General features: G+C 38.7%; 1 protein-coding gene across 2 annotated transcripts in view; it reads left to right on the plus strand.

The window, feature by feature from the left end:
• The window catches only part of SLC24A4 (solute carrier family 24 member 4), a 90,041-nt gene that overhangs the window by 41,007 nt on the left and 28,097 nt on the right, over positions 1 to 20,937 (plus strand). For both annotated transcript variants that reach the window (XM_069018119.1, XM_069018117.1), the window contains exons 3-10: positions 12,124 to 12,200; positions 13,397 to 13,471; positions 15,362 to 15,446; positions 16,975 to 17,078; positions 17,822 to 17,896; positions 18,888 to 18,913; positions 19,616 to 19,669; positions 20,731 to 20,873. In XM_069018119.1, coding sequence (XP_068874220.1) covers positions 12,124 to 12,200; positions 13,397 to 13,471; positions 15,362 to 15,446; positions 16,975 to 17,078; positions 17,822 to 17,896; positions 18,888 to 18,913; positions 19,616 to 19,669; positions 20,731 to 20,873 — 639 coding nt within the window. The remainder of the gene's footprint in view (positions 1 to 12,123; positions 12,201 to 13,396; positions 13,472 to 15,361; positions 15,447 to 16,974; positions 17,079 to 17,821; positions 17,897 to 18,887; positions 18,914 to 19,615; positions 19,670 to 20,730; positions 20,874 to 20,937) is intronic.

The raw sequence follows: 20,937 nt of genomic DNA on the forward strand, positions 1-20,937 counted from the left end.
ATGATCTATCTTGAATTAGTTTAACATCGATGAGAGCAACTGTGCTGGAAAATAACGCATGAGCTTCACACAGTGATTGAATGACTGCAGTGATTGTATTAGTGGCTGATGAGAGGTGCTGAAGTAAGCAGTAACTAGTGCTTTCTGACAGGCTAGCCAACTGGAATCAAAGCACTGCCATGCTCAAGTTAAGGATTTTAAAAGACATAATCCATTATTAAGCAAGAAAGGTTTATCAGGCTTACTGTTTCACAGACCAGGTATGAGATTTTATGCCCAGTATTTGTTGTTTGCCAAGTACCAGAAGAAGCATTTTCACAGAAGAAAGGACTAGAAAAATGGTACTCGTCTGGTAGTGTCCTTTGGTGTTTACAAGTCCTTGATTCCAGGTAAATTGAAATACACAAACAGGTCAGTTGGCTTGCTGTATTCATCAGCTACATTGAGCCAGGCTGGTGAAGGGAGTTACAAAGAGTATGAGGCACTTTCATACATTTTCCCTCTGACTGTGAAAGAGATTGGCACAGTGACACTATTAAGTTAGTGATTTAGTAATCCAAACTGGGCATATAAAGAAGTTCTGAAATGTTAGGTCTGGTGCTCTGGGCAGATGAGATATGATTGATCAGATCAGCAGTTTAAGGCTCTGTTTTTCTTACATCAGGTGAAAGCAGATGAAGTTTGTGGTGAGGCTCTGCTGTCTTAAGTACTCACTGTCCTAGTCCACATTTCTTCCTTTTCTGACCACTCTTCCATCCACCTTCCGCTTCTGCAGTCATATTCTATCAGATTTCTTGTTATGACTGTCTCTGCTTTCTGGTGCACAGCAGGAATACAAGGAACCACCTTATTTGTGCACGTTGGGTTTTTTTCATCTAACTGTTTGAGGAAAATCTAAATAGATGCATACAGAGAGAATATGAACAGAATATATATGTATGTTCTGTGTATTTCTAATATATGTTAGAAAGTTGCCTCTTCATCTAAACTAGTACTAAGAGAGCAAAATCAGTTTCTGAACCACCTGATGTAATGAGATGAAGATGATGCAAGTTAAATTTAAGAAAAGCTTGATTTAGGAAGAGTAATGCAGTGTTGTTCCTATATGGGCTGAAGTGAAAGCACTCTGTATGTTTTGCAGCTGTGTGTTTAGGTTCATTGAATGGCACTGCAGAGTGTGATATGGGTAACACTGGAGTCTCGCCTCATTGAGACCAGACTCAAAAACATCCTTTGAATGAGCTATATCTACACGTATTTTATGGGCACCATCTAGGTGTGACGTTTCTTAAGAAAATTTTGGACGGTATTGTGAGATTTTTAAAGTTTGATGTGTATGGTCTCAGAAAGTGCTTTATAATATATGGCCTAAATATGTGCTACTGTTGGGTATGATTAGATGAGTATGTCATTTTCTCCTCTTGTTGAGAATTTAGTGCGTATACTTGATTTTTTTCCCCTTCCTTAGCTTTCAGATGCTGATTCTTTTCCTACCGTGTTCTGAGACTCCATAATTCTCTGTCTTTATTTTATAATTACCTCAGTGATATTTATAGACAGTGATTGTTTCCCGTGGTGCCTTTCTGATGGTCCAGGTAAATGTACCTTTCTTGCTTCTCAAGGCTGGACAATATAGTTTGGTGCCTGTTAAGCCTTTTGCAAGCGTCCATCAGGTACAAATATATTTTTGATGTGTTGATTTGGGATTTTCTGCTGAATGTTACCTCATAGTCTGTGTGCATACTGAGTAGTAAACTGGTGCAGAATAAGCTGGAGAGAACTCAATAATTTGCTTGTCAGGCAGTGAAGTTTGGAAAGAAATTAAAATCTGCTGGCACTCTTTAAATAGTTTGCACTATTGATGGCTACTTTGGCATGAGAAGCGCTGCCCTCTGACTTGGTTTCAGACAGTACATGCACACAGGATTGTGACAGGATTGGGATGCGTGGTTTTACAAAGCAACACTCCAAACTTGCTGCTTGAGAATTTTTGCAGTAATGGAGAAATACCTGAGTTTAAGTGAGCTATTTGTAGTACCAGCAGCAGTGAAGCAGAAGCTCCAGCTATGACCTATATATCCAGGCTTCCAGCTGGGCTTGTGCCATATGAGCTGAAGCTTGTGTGACAGTACTTGCCCTATTAATGGTGTCTGACCTAGCTGGATTAAAGAGAGACGTGTTGTGTTAAACTGTACTTTCTTCTACGCTTAACTTCTAAAGTCTAAAAAAAACCTGTACGGATGGTTGGGCCCATGGTTGGGCTGTGACATTACTAAATCGATGTACCTTTTTTCCCCTTATTTCTTTCCTTCTGCTCATTTCACTTCAGTGGCTTTTGGCCTTGTACTCCGCTTTGTGTACCATTGCTCTAAGTAGAGTTTGTCTCTTCTTTCTGTGAATTGGTATGAGCTTCATTGCAACATTTATTTACAGATACTAAATAGTCATGGAATAGGATTCCATGTGGTAGAACACAGCGTGAGAAGGACTGTAATTTTGGATCGTGAAATTATTGTAATGTTTATCTTACTACTTTCCAACAGTGGACTCTGTTGTTGTTTGCTTCTATTCTACATCAAGATCACTTTTATTCTGGAATAATTACTATGCATTTAGGAGATAAATCAGTTTCCCTCCCTCAAATCTCCAGTGCTGCTTAATATGTGTAAGTCTGCAGATCTTCTAAGAAAGCTGGGTTTTACTTACCAGATTTCGTATCAAATGTGAGGCTGTTGAAGTATGTAGTAGAGGCTAGAACCTAAAAGATTGTTCTTGAAGTACTGCAGTACTGTTTACAGCTTCTTAGTGAGTTTCTAGACTAATGAGAAAATGCTCCAAGGGATGTTGTCTGGGGAGGACAGTGCAAATCTGCCATTTGAAAAAATATTTGTGTAGTAAAGGAATCGTGAAATAGGAGCTGGAGATTTAACTCTCAGTTGCCTTAGATGGGATTACTAATGTGGAAAAGGTGAAGGAGATGTTATTCTATGGCATAAGAAACACGTTGACATCATTTTGTATTATTGAACAGAAACTGCATGCTGGAACGTTCATCATGTGTTTGTGACTTTGAGCTAAAGCATATGAACTGAGGAGTGATGCTCATAATCCTGTGTGCTCACAAAGTGTAAACCTAGCCCTGCAAAACTGTGATGTTTGTTTAAGAGATAAACAACAAGTCCAGGTCTCTTTTCTGTTTGTCTTCTGGGTTTTGTAAATCTTTTAGATTTTTGTGCTCAGGCCCGCTTCTACAAACACAAAGGCTTGAAGCAGATTTTTTTGTTTTAAGTGAAAGCGGGTGTTCTTACATAATTGCATGATTTCAGGACCATGGTTTCAGAAAAAGTAAAAAAAACGAATATTATATGTTTTACAGAGAAGTAATGAGAGTTGGCTATTCCACATGAGCATGGCTCACATGGAAAAACTGTTGTGCTTCTGATTTCCATATGAAAATGAGTCTTTGAAAGCACCAAGGGATACATGGAACCAAAAATTATACTAAATGGTTGACTTCAAAGCCTGACTTCATCCAGAGGTTTTTAACACTGTTGGAGGGGTTTTTTTTGAGAGCTTAGTAGGTGCCACTTGAATTAATTTTTCAAATTTCAACTTCCTTCCAAAATAAAAACAAAATTCGGAGAATTAACTGGCAGATTGCAGCTTGTGGCATCAACAGCCTGATTTTTATAAGTGCTGGGTAGGATGTCTGAGTTCCTTGAAAATTTTGGCTTGCTTGTACTGAACTCTCTTGGATATTCTGGCCTCAGAAAGGTCACCAAAGAGGCCTTAAGGCCTCTGCCTTATTGCAGCATCTTTGAATTTTACCTGTTCCTCTTGGTTAAAGGAGCTTTTTGGACAAAGCACAGGAAAACTCACTGTTGGAAACAATCTGAAGTTGGCATGGGTAGAATAAATGTTTGAATAGGTTTTTTTACAACTGCCTTCCATAATTTTCTTTCTCTATCTAGAAAGAGAAGCTGCTAGGTAAGGAAATGAAGCCATGCCCAACTTCATTTTATGCCTTTCTCTGGTCTCAGTATGCCTGACTTAAAGTCTGCTGTTGCTCTGCTATCTCATGCCCATTTGTTTCTAGAAAAGCAGTTTGTTTGGCTTAATCTTAGCCTGGTAGAATCTTAGCCATGTATAGTTTTTGTGCTGTTTCAACTTGGAGAATATAACAGTTTTACTGGAGGGTTAAAATCCCTATTTGGATGGGGTATATTTTAAATATTAAGTTTCCTCTCCTTATCCATGCATTTGGGGAAAAAGAATGGTGTGTGCCAATACAGCTGCTTTTAAATGAGCCATGCTGAAGCTTTTACTGAAGTAGAAGGGATTCAAAAGCCTATTATTATGCATTAACTGTACTGAAAGCACAATAGCACAGTTATGTTTAAAGTGCACTTCTGTTCTGAATGATAGCTGCTGTGGCAGCTCTTGTGGTTGCTTCTTTCTTTCTTCTTAGTGCATTCTGCATGTGATCTGTTCAGTTTTCAAGTAACCTGGTAGCTTTTCTGGCTACCAGCTGTTCAAACTTAATCTGTGGTCTGGCTTGGATCAAGTCAATTTTGCCAGTCATTTTGCCATTTGAATGTGGTTGTCACTTCTGCTGAGGGTGTACCAGGCAGGAAATAGCCTCATATTCTGTGTTATTTGAGGTCTATCTCCAACATGTGTAAGGAGGTGGTAACCACCCTAATTTTGTTCACTGAAGGATAGGTAGAAGGAACTCAGTTGTACAGAAAAGTACTTTTGTAGTCATTTCGCAAGCAGAGATGTTAATGGAACAGGTTCAGTGATATTTTATGAAGAAAGATGTTATTTCCTGTCACTTCATTTGTATCTGTTCATAAATGTAATCGTCCTTCTTACTAGCTCTGAAATGGTAGCCAGCTTTTACTTTTTGAAGGGCAGTTTTGATCCCATTGTTCACGTGGCATCAATGGAGTAATGTTGGAATGGACTAATAATGCATCCCTCTGCCAAATGAGGTCTTCAGATGTCCAGAGAAGAAGATTTCTACCTTGAACCAAATTCACTTAACTGATCCCTCTTGCTTGCATTTTCAAGCAGCACAGGGAAGATTTTCTTCCCGCTATGAAATTCTGTAGTGTGTGGAAATCTGTTAAGGGCAGCTTCTCTGGTGGTTGTTCCTTGTACACTGCTGAGAGAGTAATATTTGTGAACCATGGAAGAGATAGTGGTCTACTCTGATTGCCAAGCTATTTATTGGGCATAATGCAACAGTATATGTAAGAGCATACTCAGTAACAAAATTGGCGAGTTAATACCCAGTATGTGTAAAAGTGTCGTTCTGTGCCAAATGGAGTGGGTCGTTTCAAAGGGGGTCACTAGTCCACAGTGGCTTAATGTTATGTTACACTTCTTGTAATCTTTTCAGTGAAGTGCTACGACTTGTCTGGTTGATTTTCAAAGCCTATTGTTACAGAAACCAGGTTGTAATTTTTCCCCTGGCAGTACAGTTTATGAATAGATCTGTAGTGAAATCCCCTTGAAGATGCTATTGACGTGTCAGACAAAGCAGCTTCTTCTTGGCATTATTGTGAGGTGAACAAATTGAGTTTATAAGTGATGAGGCTGAACAATTAGCATAAATACTTTCCATCCTTTAGTTCTGGAAGAGATTTTTGAGTCTGACTGGGAGTAAAAAAAATTCTAAACAAGACCTTATTGAGCTTGAACTGATAATACTAAGACCTCATAGTGTGATGTTTGATTCTCCAGCTTGTTTGCAGCTGGAAGGCTTGCCTGTGAAAAACACAAGGAATGATTCTTTTCTATAGGGATGAAAAGTTGCCTGACCTTTTAATAACTGTCCTTTTTATGTGAGTCACAGTATTGATTGTTAATCCAGTCATTATCCTTTTTCCAAAAGGTGATCTTGCCAGGGACATGACTTTTTATCTGTATTTAAAAAGAGCACGGCCAATCTGAGTCTAAAACCAAGCAGAGCCAGAGAGCTCTCTCCCTCATATGAAACAAGATGCTGTAGACCATAGAAACCAGTGACTTTCAGGAAGAAAAAAATCAGAGGAAGGTGGAGAGGGGACATAAAATGTATGAAGCTCAGAATGGGAAGCCAGAGGCAAATTCCATGTAGAAGACACAATTTTTTACTGGTAACTGATGTCTTTAGTTAATTCATAGAACAGTCAAGAGGTAGTAAAATTTAAACCTGTTCACATTATTCCCCAGTGCTTATTCAGTTCTGAGAACCAGAACTATTCCCCCAGAGCTGGGAAATGACATGTCGTATCTGAAAAAGCTGCACCAGTGCTGGACCCTGCCAGTGTTTGAACTGCTTTGCCAGCCTTGGCTCAGAGTAGTGTAAACAGAGCTGAGGCAGTATGAGTCAGTAAGTAAAAAAAGGGAGAAAGTGAAAATTAATTTTAGTACCCTGGTTTAGGAATCTGAGGTGTAAAATAAAAGGGTTGGTGTCCATAGGTGGGGTTTTGAAGGATACATACGTGCTTTGTGGGGAAAACTAGTGTCATAATAAGAGAAGATCCCAGAAGAGTTCAGAAGTTGTGTGAATGGTCTTGGAGGCCGGGGAGAAAAAAAACAAACAAAACATGATCCCAAACCTTGGGAACCTTTTAGAGTTATTTTGAGGACATTAAAACAACACAAAGCTAATACATGAAATGCTGCTCTCTGATACGCTGATGCATCCTCATGTTGCACTACTTGTGTATCCTTGTGTCATCACTGACTCCCTGGATCAGGAACTGGGATTTCATCATGCCTTTCAATTTTTTCGTTGGCAGATAATTCTTAATGTGTTTTTTCATTATTTGACATTGACTTAATGAGTACAAATACTTCTCTTTTTTTTATAAAAGAGAAAAGAAACTCAATGTAAGTCCAGGATTTAATAAGGTCTTAATTCTACTTTTTATTGTACCTAATCCAGTCTTGTACAGATATTTTCATAACTTCATACTGATGGAAAGAGAGTAATATATATATACCATAAATATACCATTCTTTACAATCATATATTAAATGGATTTAATGGTTGAGAGTTGAGTCAGTTATTTGCTTCATAAGCTGCCACTTTACCGTTGCACATATAGTCACACTTGGGAGTCCTCTTTTGATTGAGCAATGCAGATTGAATTAATATACCAGAGAGATAAAATTTGCTCATAATTCTACTGTTTATGAGGTGAGGGGTATGGAGGAGGATGCTTAGTGTGCCTCCTGCCAGATGGTACTTTTCCTGCAAATAGAAAGCTTGATCTTTGGCATCATGTAGTTTTACATGGATGCACAAATGCCTCTCAAAGAAGTTGGATGGTGTTTCAAATAATTTCTTTGCACTTCATTGGGATGCCTTATTGTTGCCCAGGTAGTATAATCCATGAGACGAGTTTACTAAAGAATTATCTCTACAGAAGCATCCTTGCAGAATTTTTCAAATAAACATGTATTTCTTTGAATAACCCATTCCTGATTTGCTGTAAGACTGCTGCCTGGGTTATTATCCAGCAGAAGCTGAACTGAGCATTTGGGGGAAAATCCACAAGTCATCCTGCTACAGAAAACTGGAAACAGCTGTCTAATGGGAATGGGAGCTTAAAGCTTGGTAATTCTTACTTTTTTCCAGAGAGCATCCAACATTATCAGTGAACTGTTCTTTATTTCTTCTTTGGTCCTTGTAAGATTTATATGTTACCTGCTTTCATGTTTAGATGCACTTGCCCAGTGTACCATTTTTCTTCACTGACAATTTAGTTAAGGGCATACTACCTTGTGATTTTATGAAGAGTTCTTTTAAAATTTGAGATTTATGTTTATGTTTTTCATTTTTTTTTAAGCTTCCTGTAATTCTTTAGAAAACATACCTTTAATGTACCCTGGAACATTTGTGATTTTCTAATGACTATTCAAATCCATTATATCTAATTTGGGAAGTATTATTAAAAAGTATATCGTATGACACGTTTTATATTTGAGTAAACTAGTTTCACTGTGGTGGTAAGATCTTTGGGTTTGACTTTGTTTCCAGTATTAACACTATATTACATAACTAAAGTCCATACTTTTCTGTGAGCAAAAGCTACCTGCTTTTCTTTTCTCAAGAACACAATTAGCATCACAATAGTGACAGTGCACAGGTTGTGCAAGAGGATCAGATGAGTGTATTATGTCATTCCCTGAGACTATTACCTACATGTTCTGAGGTCACCACTTCAGCACCTGAGCTAATGGGTGAAACATAACAGGGGACCGACCCTTTTGACGTTCATGGTACAGACGATATGGGAGGATGCTTTCAAAGTTGCTAACCATCTTTCTGTAAAGATCTTCCAACTGCACTGATTTTGAAGGGCTAAAGTCACAAATGTTTTAAAAGCAAGAGTAGGTCTAAGACATACTTATCCTATTCATTGCGACTCTGCTGATATAGGACCCCTGCATTCAGGGAGATGTTGTTGGAAGGAGTGATTATTTTTTGGCTTTCAAACAAATCTTCTAACAGATTAGTACAGAATTATAAGTTAGTGCAGTTTGAAGTACCATGAAGTCTGCTGCAAGTTCAACTCCTGTCAAAAACCGTTGACATTTTGCTGCTGACACCAGGTAATGATGCATGCATTTGCTTGACAGGTACAAAGAAGCTCACTTCTGCACACAGTGATGAGTTTGTTTCCTGTCACTGAGGCACAATTGCACGTGTATGAACACAACCACTGGCCTGGGGAAGATGAAGATCTGGAATGTGAAAAGGGAATTGTACATAAGCAGAAATACACTTATGTGCAGAGGTGCCTAAAGCTGTTTGCAGTGCTAAACAAATGACACAAACTTGAAATATTCAAGCTGGCTTGTGAATATGATTATTCAAGGAGTTAAAGGGGAAGTATGTAATTCTGTCTTCTGTCTATCCTTCATCCCCTTACAGCTCTGCTCAGGGTGAGTCTGATGATCAGCAATCCCTAAATGCCAGGGTGAAGGGGTAGGCATTGCAATCTGTAGCTGTAACGTGTCCTGATGGGACAAGAGGAGCAAGATGTAGGCATTAAAGGGGGCGGTGAGCTATTGTGTACATCTTGTACCTAACCCTCTTCCTGCAAAGGCAGAGCTGATCGGACACAGCCTTCAAAAATCTACAGATCCATTTTCCTTGTGAGGAGCAATGTTAAGAGTTGTAGCAGGCTTGAACGCTTAGCAGGTGTTAAGAGTTGGTGTGTTTGTTGTGAGTAAATCAACTGCTAATAAGGTGAAGAAATCACATGTCAAGGCAGGTTATAAAACCACAGATCCACGTGGTTGTTGAGATGATTGTCAGGCTTAGGGGATTCTGAAACTCAACTTCATTGGCAGTCTGCCTGTCAGAGCATGGCTAGGGCATGTGGAAACAATGCTCCCACGGTACACAGAATTAATCTGCTAACAGCCTAAGTCAGGGCAGGTGTCACTGGCATGCCGGGGTTGCCCCAGCTGCTTCGTGCCAGGTCTCTGCTCCAGAGCCATGCAGGCAGCTTATGCTGTGCAGCTGCTCTTATATTCTGTTCTGAGGCATGCTGTTTGCAAGCCTTGTATAGCTCTTTAGCCACAGGCAGCTCAGCCAGAGCTTTTTATCAGAGGTGAATCATCCTTTCTGTCATGCTATAATGAAGGATTTTTTTATCTCCATGAGTCAGAGAAAAAGGTGGTGATGTCCCCTCCAAGTCATAACTGGATTAAGCTGCTTTTGTTTCCCCACTCATTTAATGATCGGATAGAGGGAACAAGCTACAGAATGATGGCAATTTCAGTATAGACTTGGCTTTCTTGGTGCCCTCCCTTCCTCCTGAGATCTGTGCTGTATAAGATGAGCTCCAGGAGCCATGAGTTTGCAACGGTACCAGCAGGATAAATATTTCTGTATTTCTATCTGGTTTTAAGATGATGGGTGTATGTTCCCCTCCTTTTTTTGGCAAAGGTTAGCCCCATTAGATGTACTGCTTTTCATTTAATCTCCTTCTCCCATCTGTTCTGTCTCTTTTCAGTAGAAACCAAGGAGATGTAGCTCCCACTCAGACAGCCAGATAACTCCCTCTCTCATACACAAGAAAATATCTCTGTGTGAGGCAGAGCAGTGCCTTGCTGTGCACACACATCAGATTGTACCATGAGGGCAGACTGCTCTCTCAAACTCTGATAATGTCATATTCCCTCTGTCAGCTTATACAGATGAGGGAATGCCACTGCTCCCTTCAGTTGCATCTTGTTGAATCCCCAGGCCTAAGATAGGACCCAAGGGAATCCAAACAGCTTTTTTTCTGAGAAACCAGGTTATCACAGCAGTAGGTAAGGAAAACAAATAGTTTAAAATACTAAAGCCACGATCTAGATACTAGTAAATAAAGAACAGTGCATGTAGATAAGGTATACAGAATTTATAGATGAGAGTTAGACCAAACCTATGGTTATTTGGATAATAAAGCCATAAAGACAGCAAATGTTTATACTGTAAAACTCCATACTGTACCTTGGAACTCACTGGTAGGTGGCCATTTCATTAAGGAAGAAATCTTGCCTACCAAGCTCCAGAGCTTTGGTTAATTTCCCTGACTTTTAAAGAAGATCTTGAATTGTCTCCTTGTGAGAATAGCTGCACACCATGAGTTCTTTGTAGAGAGGAGTGTTATCTTTGAGAAAAGCTGTCTTCATGTTAATTCATGTAATATTACCTCTGTGAGACAAGCAGGTATTTATTGCAGGTAGTTACTTATTACTAATACTATTATCACCAAACTATACTGTTATTACTGTCTGTGAAGCAGGGCAGTTTGCAGTAAAGCTGCTTTGCTTTTGTTTTGTGACCAGATGCCTAGGCTCATTTTTATTTTCTGATTCTTACCTTTGATGTCCTCAGGACTTCTGATTTCCTGTTTGATATTAACTTCAGATAAGTAAAGTCACCTTAGAAAGATTAGAAAAATTGTGATTTTTATTCATGCTTTTTGAAACCTCAGTTGATACTAACAATCTTTTTTAACGTTGTACTGTGAAATGCTATACAGTCAACTGAGATTACTGGGTAGGTAATAGCTTCCCGGGTGACCAATCCATTTTGCCAAGTTAGGGGACAGGGATATATTCCTTGTGCTGTATGGTGGCAGTAAGGGGATGGCACTTCTGGCACAAACACCTGTGATGGGAGCTGCATGTCTTTGCATCCGATCGTGTGAAGAGATCAACCTCATGCAGGGTCCTGTTACCATTGTTAGAGACTTGGGCCAGGGCTCTGTTCTTTGCTGTCCTATGAGTATTCTCACAGCCACAGCTTGAATGGAGGAGACAGAGGACAAAATGGGGGTTGCAATGAGAAAAGTAGTGTGTGTCCTGAATATATCCATGTGGGCATGGTATTTTAGGCAGTGATGTAAGAGCAACCATATTGTGTAAGGTGCCAGCACCTGGAGATCTGGGTCTTTTCTCCCACAGGAGAAGTTTCCTTAATGCTTTTTTAGTTACTAATCACTTTGGTTAATATTAGTTTTTAATAGGCAGAATTTATTAAAAACCACATACTTTGTATGCTTACTAATTTTTTACCATACATTATTTCATGTGGTGGGGAATAACTTCTCTGAAAAATTTTCCTTTTGTCAGTTAATGAATTTGCCAAGAAGGTTTTAAAGCTGATGGTATTTCAGTATTACTCCAGAAGAGTATTCCACTCTCATGGAGGGAATGATATTACATGGAGGGAATGGTATTTTACTATACTAGATATTACTACGTTACTATATATAGCAGTGTATTGCTACAAGGAACCTCCTTGACTGTTAGACTTCTGTCGTATATGCTTCTGTCAGCATCTTAAAATGTTTATAAAACATATTAAATAGATTAAAGCATTGCAGATTGCTGCATCTTGACCAGTAGTCTGTACTGTGTTCCTGTAAGAGTAAGGATGTCAACTGTGATTACACAGTGTCTCAAAACTACAGAGCAGTAAAGAAATTCTGAAGTGGCAAGCTGTAATGTAATACATCAGAAGAGACAATTTTTGTTTGGTCATGGTTCTACAGATGCATCCTTATTTTTCATTCTTCCACTTATACATGCTGTACATTTAAAAAAAAAATCATTTTCTTTCAGCCATTAATGAGTTTCCTGAAGATTTATTTACAAATAAAGAACGTCAGCAAGGAGGCATTCTGCTTCATATCATTGCTGTAAGTTTTCCTCTACTGTGCTTCATTTTTGTTTTCCTTTTATGTTACTTACTCTATTTTTTTTAATAAGATACTAATCATTATAGTGACCTTACTAAGCAGAGTTCTTTATGTCTCAACAAGTTTTTAATATTTTGAGTATTTCTAATATGTCTATATGAGTACAAATTCTTAAAAGGTAACACCTTGGGGACATGGTATAGTGGTGGACTTGATACTGTCAGATTAAGGGTTGGACTTGATGATCTTAAGGATCTTTTCCAACCTAAATGATTCTATTACACTGTGATTCAAGAAAATAATGCAAGTCTGAGTGCAGTGCCTATTCATTCATCCCCTTGGAAATAAATCCTGGCAGAATGGATCACGACTTGTATTTCATGTTGTATAAACAGAGTGTGGGATTCCTTCGTTGATGACATCAGGCATGATGTGGAAGTTTCTCGAGTCTCTTTCTTTTCTTTTGTGCCTCTATGCAATAGATGCAATTATAATTTAAAAAAAAACCCAAACCAACCCTGAAGAATGTGGAAAATATCATGTGGAGTTTTATTTTCTATTGTAGTAAAAACAAAGCAAGTGAGGCCTGCTGGCTCCCGGTTATCATTTCCAACTCAGGGAGAGTAAAGTAAGAAGGAGCCGTGTTTGATGGACAACAGCAGGATTAGGCCCACTGCATGGGCACAGCACATAAAGCTTCATAAGACAGTGGGAGAATCATGTGTATGCAGGGAAAAAGGATAATTCCTATGAGTTTTTGGTGCAGTGATCCATGGCCAGGGTCCACTTATTTCCAGGTGTAATTGTTTCCTGAATATTGTTAATCAGCCTGGTTTTACTTTCTGTTTAATTACTTGGCATGATAGTTAGTTAAAAATATAGAGCATGGCTACATAACTTTGTAAGCTTTACCCGTTACTTTTCGTTTCATGAAATCTATTGTGGCATCCTGTTCTGTCAAAGTGTGGTACCTTTCATATTTTACGGTCTGATGAACATTCTTGTTCTAAATGAGATCTTAATTCAAAAATCTGGTTTTACATCATAAATTTATCAGCAAGGAGATTTTTATTTGGAATAGAATAAAAATTGAAGCTGTATATTTCTGCTAATTTGAATAAAGGTAGCATTGCCTTTTTTCCTCTTTTCACGTACAGGAAAAATCTGAAGTATCCCTGAATTTGTTTTCTTTATAGGCTCTATATATGTTCTATGCTTTGGCCATAGTATGTGATGACTTCTTTGTTCCATCCTTGGAGAAAATTTGTGAGGTATGTTAAAGAACCTCATTACTCTTTTACAAATTTATTTAGAGAATATTATTTAGAGAATCAGAAATTTTGTGTCATCAGTGTGACATTCCTGACAACTTTTTGGCATTGATCCTTTTCAAATGATTTGAGCTTCCATCAAAAAATGAACCAGTGGTCTGTGCATACTTGTTCCTCTGGCCACACTCAACCAGAAAAAAATCATATATTTCATGAGATCGGATAGCAAAGCCTACTCTTAAATACCTGAAGCATGTAACTAGGAGAAGTATGGGTTATGGATGAATTGGGTTTATTATTGTACTCCTTTTTTAAAAAGTAACTTGTGAAAAGAAATCATAGATAGAAAAAGGAATGTGTTGGCTATGCAAATCTTACTGCACAGCTACCACTGTATCAGCAAGGAGAGAGGAAGTATATGTGGTCCTACCATAAAGTGGAGAAAAGGGAAAATGCATGAGAAAAGTGTGCACCTTGGATATGGAATGAGAATACTTATTTTAAATGCAAAAAAAAACCAAAACCCAAAACAAAAACGTAATGCCTTTACATAATTTTTAAGAAGACTTGGCAAAATTATGTGTAGGATTCTGAGTTGATTGTGACAGGTTAGAATTTATACATGGCATGTAAATGTTGTGTTTAGTAGTGAACAAAATGAGTACATAATACAAATGTAGATTTTTAACGCCTTTCTAAATGAAAATCTCACCTCCTTTTTGCTTTTTAACAAAAATAAGAGTGATCATTTTCTGAAAAACTCCTGGGGGGTTTTGTAGCTAGTTAAAAAGTCTATTTTCCTATGGCTAAACGTACTACGTTGGTCCTTGGTGTTACTGTGAGTTACAAACTTACACTTATCAGTAGAAGAACAAACAGAAAAATAAGAGGTGATCAGTAGTAGTAAAATACTCAGTTGGGATCTTTTCTTTCCCTTTCCAGGTGTTCTGTATTCAGCATGCACCTTAGACACCATATTTAAGTCATACCAGTTGGTTGTACCAATTACTGGTTACTGATCCTTCATAAAACCTTTACGTCTTGTCTCATGTTCTGCTGAACATTTAAACAGCTAAGAAGAGTTCAGATAGCACACTTAGGTTTGAGCTCCTGCAGCAGTATGACTGGTAATAGATCATATTTGTGTTTTATGTTTTGTCAAGATGTGTAGGATGCCATTGTCATCAGCTTAAGATGTTTTCAGGCAAACCGCTTGAAAAATACAGGATTTTTTTACTTCTCCTTTTGTCACTAGTTACTAGTTTCTGTCCTCAAAAGAAAAATAATGTACTAAAGATGAGCCTAGTGACTCTCAAAAAGGAAAAAGCTGCTCCATAAAACTGTGTTTATAGTTCGAGGGAAAGATCTTCAGACTGCTAAATTGATGCAGCCCACTTGTGGAACTGCACATGTTTATGCTGGTCTGAGAACTCTATAATTCTCAGTTATCTATATCCTATTAGAGCTTAAGAGACACTGTCATAAAAATAGATCTCTCTGCCATACTGTGTCTCTCTGCCTCTCTATGTCTAATTGGACTAATTTTATCTTTGTCAGTGGACTCACTGTTGATTAACACAGTTGAAAAGTGAAGCCAGAATCAAGCCTGCTGTTTGTAGGATTTATTCACAAAGGATATATTTTTCTGTTATGGATTTTTATTTTCAAATTTTAGAAGCCCTAAGAGTTGGGGAATTGAATGATTGTGTTCCAAAGGTAAATTAATGAAAACAATTTGAGATGTTTACAATATTTTTCAATGTGTAGAGATACTTTTCTTTAATCAGCTCCATGTAAGCCACAATTGACTATTCATTTACATACGTAACTATAAAACTCCACAATGTAGATACAGTACCAGTGCTGAAATTACCAATTGTTTTCTTCTAGAAACTACATTTGAGCGAAGATGTTGCTGGAGCCACATTCATGGCAGCAGGGAGCTCCACCCCAGAGCTGTTTGCATCTGTTATAGGTATGGAACCCACACATAAGCTTTTTTGAGATCTGCTGCTGAAAAATCAGCAGCAGATCAAGCACAGGTACCCATTCTTCTGTCAATTTATAATCAGCAATTGCAGCTGTCAGCTAGTCTGGTTCATGGTATCATTCACTACTCAAAATATCTCATAAACTGTGAGTTTCCTCTCAAAACACAGAGAGGAATGTCTGATTCTGAATACAGGACGCAAAAGAAGAGATTTACTGAAGTCCCCTGAGACATAATTTGATATATTTGGAAAAGGATTAAGAGCAGCCCTGAAGAGAAAGACTTGGGGGTGTTGGATGATGAGAAGCTCATCATGATCCATCAATGTACAGCCAGTGTGCACTTGCAGCCCAGAAAACCAACTGTATCCTGGGCTGCACCAAAAGCAGTGTGGCCAGCAGCTTGAGGGAGATGATTCTGCCCCTCTACTTCACTCTTAGGAGACCCTGTCTAGAGGAAGACACCTTTAAAGGACATCTAGTTCAGCTGCCCTGCAGTGAGCAGCAACATTTCCAATTAGATCAGGTTGCTCAGAGCTCCATCCAACCTAACCCTGAATGTTTCCAGTAGTGGGGTCATCTTTGTGCCAGCGTCTCACCACTCTCATTGTAAAAAAATTTATTCCTTTTATCTAGTCTAAATATACCCTCTCTTAGTTTAAATCATTACCCCTTGTCCTAGGGATCCTAAAAAGTTTGTCCTCATCTTTCCTGTAAGATCCCTTTAAGTATTGAAGGGCTGTAACAAGGTCTCCTCAGAGCCTTCTCTATCCAGGCTGAACAAACACAACTCTGTCAGCCTTTCCTTACAAGCAACCACCTGCACTGCTCTGTCCTCAGCTGCCCTTTCTGAACAGCCCATAGTCCTTGATAGCAGCACTCCAGTTGTGGGAAGTGTCTAACCAAATTTCAGTAATGCAACTAGGTTGTAGCTTTCTAGCAGCATGATGGCTTAAATTTGAAAAATCTTTAGTAAAGCCTTTGTAGGCTTTATCCTGACTGATGTTTTTGCAAACTTTAAGGAAATAGTATACAAAGGAATGCACCATAACCTCACATCCAGCTTCTTGAAAAGCAGTGACTGTAAGCCTTTAAGGCTCCCTTTAGCAATCAAGTAACTTCAGCAAAAGTTGTTTTATTTCTCACCTTGGAGGAAGATTTCTGTGCTTTAAATAAATTCCATGCTTCTAATGTGACTGGTGATGTTTTATACTCATTTGAATGGATTATTGCACAGCTACCGACCAAGCTGTGAAACAGAGAACTTGCTGTTGAACTAACTAGTTAAGAAGTCATTTTATAAAAGTATATATGTATATAGAGGTTTTAAGCCAAAATTGGGGAGCTGCTAGCCAGACTAAAAGCGCAAATCATTACACAGAGAAGCAAGCCTTAATTATGAAACATATTTTGGTTAATCTTTGAAACAGTCTCTACTTCACAAGTAGTACATGTGCTGAGTGACTTAAAATTAAATGACAAAGGTAGTTATGTGTGTTTTGCTCCCTCTGCAGGTGTATTTATCACTCATGGAGATGTAGGAGTCGGGACCATTGTTGGTTCAGCAGTTTTCAACATCCTCTGCATTGTTGGTGTCTGTGGACTGTTTGCAGGACAGGTAAGTAAGATACTTGTCTTTATGTAGTTCAGTTGCTTACAAATTAGGGGTTTCCATGAGCAAATATTAAAAACAAAAAGACAAAGTCACAGACAAAAATGGCATTGTGAAGAATGTCAAGGATTGAAAAGAATTTACAAATGCTTTACAAATAGCAAATGTTTCTGAAAAGTTCAGCTGTGGTTTCAGCACTCTGAACATGTAGCATACAGAGGAAACTGGTTCTTCTTCATACAATACTGTGTTTACAGTCAGCTGATCAGTGGCATCTGCTGATCCTTCCTGGTACTGATGACAGTCAAAGAATCTGGGACACAAGCATGAGATTTACTCCCATTTACTCAATAGATGGTTAAACTGTTCATCATATTTTTTCAGGTAGTAAGTCCAGTATATCCACAAATATAAGGAATGAGGAACAACTGATTTGCTGCTGTACAATGAATTGTACTTTACAATTGAAATTATGACCAAATCAAGTATCATTAGTAAGAAATGTGTTTCATTAATGGAAGTTGCTATATGATTTTTATTACTAGTGCTTATTATAGATTCATTGTCTAATAGACTGATAGATCTTCACGGTAGCATAAAACTGCATTTGCTTTCAGAATTACTGCTAATAATAATAATTACTCTGCTCACACACCGAAGTTATTTTAAGATAGGGGCCTTTTTGTTTGTTTGTTTATCTGTTTCTGAAATGGCATATTTTTGTTGACTGAAGCTGTGGTATTTTTCAGGTGGTTTGTCTCACCCAGTGGGCTGTGTTCCGGGATTCTATATACTACACAATATCTGTGATCATACTTATTGTTGTAAGTAGTTCTCTTATCAGCTGCTGTGTTTCATTGCTTGAATTTTTGGAGGACTAGTCTGCTAACTATTGATACATACTGGCCAATGATTATTTTCCTGGCTAGTTCTAGTGGCATCTGAAGTGAGAGCTGAGCTCCACAATGTTGTATAAATATGAAGATTTCATACAGCCCCATGGAAAATGTGCCCATCAAGTCCATCTGTGTTCATTCACTTTGTACGTAGGGTTTGTACAGTTCTGCAGGCTAGGAGGCTACTGTTAGGCAGTGCACATAGCACTCTCCTCTGACCTAGGAGACTGCTTGTTGTGGAGGTGAAAATTTTTGAGCTACACTTCTGTATTAGGTAGGGTAGGTGGCTCTTTCTTGCTTCTACACAGTAATGTTATTTCAGATTCTGGTTAGATTTTTCCACATAGAGCACAGGTGAGATACCACTTTGTTCATCTAGAGCAGTGTGGTAGTTCCTGAGTGTACACGTTTAATGTGTCTGGTGGCAAGGCAGGGAAGAATCCACTTAGCCTGTATTTTGTAATACAAGTGGATCACTAGCTATGTATTCAGTAACAGCAGTTACATAGGGTGGAGTAAAATGTGTATAACCACATGGCCCAAGAGGAGAGGTAGAATGGCTGCCTCTTCTGCTAAAACTAGTCTAGCTGTTAAAAGGACTCAAAAGTTAAGTATTTTTGGAATAAGTGACTTTGCTGTCATTTGCACAGCACGTGGTACATGTGTGCATATCTGTCTGTCCTTCACATGCTTGCACTGTTTCACTAAATAGTACTTAGAGCAGCCACTGACAGAGATCCAGGCCTTGTTCACAAGGTTTGTGTTTTGTGAGGGGCACAATCCATACAGTGGAAGTTCTGGTTAGAAAGGGTCAAAACTTGATTAGGTCTGTCTAGATACTTGCTAAAGAAATTTGACTGTTTTTCGAGAGAGATCAGAGAAATGGTCAATTTATGTGTTTCCTGTTTTTTCCTCCTAGTTCATATATGATGAGAAAATAGAATGGTAAGTTGTGTAAGTTATTCTATACAGTCCTGTATTTGCCATGAGGCCCACCAGTAAATAGAGTTGTTGTGTAATTCACTTTCATTCTACACACCAAGAGTATGAGCTGGATTGAACAGTTAGGAAATCCTATGTATTTTCTTTAGATTTAGTTTTTATTATGGTCAGGGAAAACTAAAAGAAAATGTGAGAACCTGGAAACATTAAGGACATACATAGGCTGTATGTAAGGCCTGAAGATTCCCATGTGCAGAGAGGGTAACTAAAACTCTTCTGCTCTGATTCTGACTGTTAACATTTATGGGGGTGCCAGGTGTTCCAAAGAACACCCCAATGTGAATCCTAGTGGAAGATCGTAAGCATCTTCTAACAGTGCTCTCAGAGTGCCTGGCCTGTGCTTCAGTGCTTCAGCACCGAAATGACAAAAGGCCTGGGTGTTTCAGTCCACAGAGGGTAGCTGTGGTTTCAGTATGCATAGCACATTTCTGAAATATACGCGTTGCATTTTGTTTGCGTGTTTATTGAAACGTTATAGTCTGCTTCCCCTCTCATTCTGCTGAGACACCATCTAATCTTAATGCTGAAAATCCTGTGTGCGCAAATGTGACTTGTACCAGATGTTTAAGGCACACTCCTACATAAAACTTGTAAAGCATACAGCTGTTTCAATGGCTTTCTAACACTTCTTTCTGTCTTTTTGAGGTGGGAAAGCCTTGTACTCATCATTATGTATTCATTCTACATACTTATCATGAAGTAAGTACTTCTTGCTAAACCCTTTAGGTGTTAACTGACCATCATTCTTTTGGTCCTGTTTTATCTTTGGCCTCCCTGCCTGAGGGCAGTACAGCCAGTGATGCTTCTGTGTAAGATCTATTGGTTTTTGTGCTTAACCAGTTTAATTCTAGATTTGTGCTCAGTCAGCAGCAAATACTTTCATGCATCTTTTTCATAGTGCACAGAGGTAAAGTAGCTTTCAGAAAAAGTTGAGAAAAATGTCATTTATACAAAGGTATATAAAATGTCTGTGGAGTAGTCTGTATTGTAAGGACATATCATGTCAGCTCTTACACGTATTTTGTACTCCCTGGAGAACAAGGTCAAGGACCATTAGACAGAGTGCTAAGCATGTATTTATCTTCAGACCATCTCATACCAGGTTGTATACTGACATCTTCTTCTGTTGTGTCACTGCCTCTGACAGGAGAGTCAGAGGTCTGACTGTTACTGCAAGTGTCTGTGAGTCCACCCTTCTATTGCGAGTTGCTTAGACTTACATCCCTTGGTGCCTTCCCTTCACAAATCACCCTGTTGTAACACCCTTTTCTCCTACATCAAGTCTTAGCAGAGTTCATTGACGACCCTCTTAGATCCCACCCTGGTGCTAAAATAGATATATGCTGTCTTTAGAAGGGTGTGGTCAGCAGTCCCAGAAATGCTCAAGAACCCCCTCACAGGGAGCACAGTACTGAGAGAAACAGAGAGGTGAATTGCGAGCTGATGCAGGAGGAAGGAAGCTGCTGTACAGTGAGGGTCCTGGCTCCAAAATCCACAGCTTCAGCATTTTGCCTTCACTAAATCTGCTCTAGTGCCTTTTTGCAGTTTGCTACATATCATGAGAGATAGGTGCAGTCCTTGCTTTCCTGTCAGCTTACCACTGAGTTGGACAGTCCTTTCTCTTCACTTCCTATTAGTTGTCAGAGAACATGCATCTAGGCTTTACTGCTTGCCTGCATAAGTTGTTCTCAGATGCTTAAAAGCTTGCCAAGAAAATGCAAAAAATCCAACCTTTTCAGACCTTTCGTTTGCACTTTCAGGTACAACATGAGGATGCAAAATTTCTTCACACTTAAAAGCAAGAACGTTGGAAATGGTGACACAGTCAACAATGAGCTGGAAGATGGTAATAAATGTTACGCTTCTAGTTATGACGACCCGTCCATTCCATTACTATGGAAAGGTAAGGCTGAGCAGACAGGACTTGGAAAAACAGTAGTTCACAGGATATTCTTTTTATTTCTTTA

The sequence above is a fragment of the Aphelocoma coerulescens genome, chromosome 5 (genome assembly GCF_041296385.1).
Source record: "Aphelocoma coerulescens isolate FSJ_1873_10779 chromosome 5, UR_Acoe_1.0, whole genome shotgun sequence".
NCBI lineage: Eukaryota > Metazoa > Chordata > Aves > Passeriformes > Corvidae > Aphelocoma > Aphelocoma coerulescens.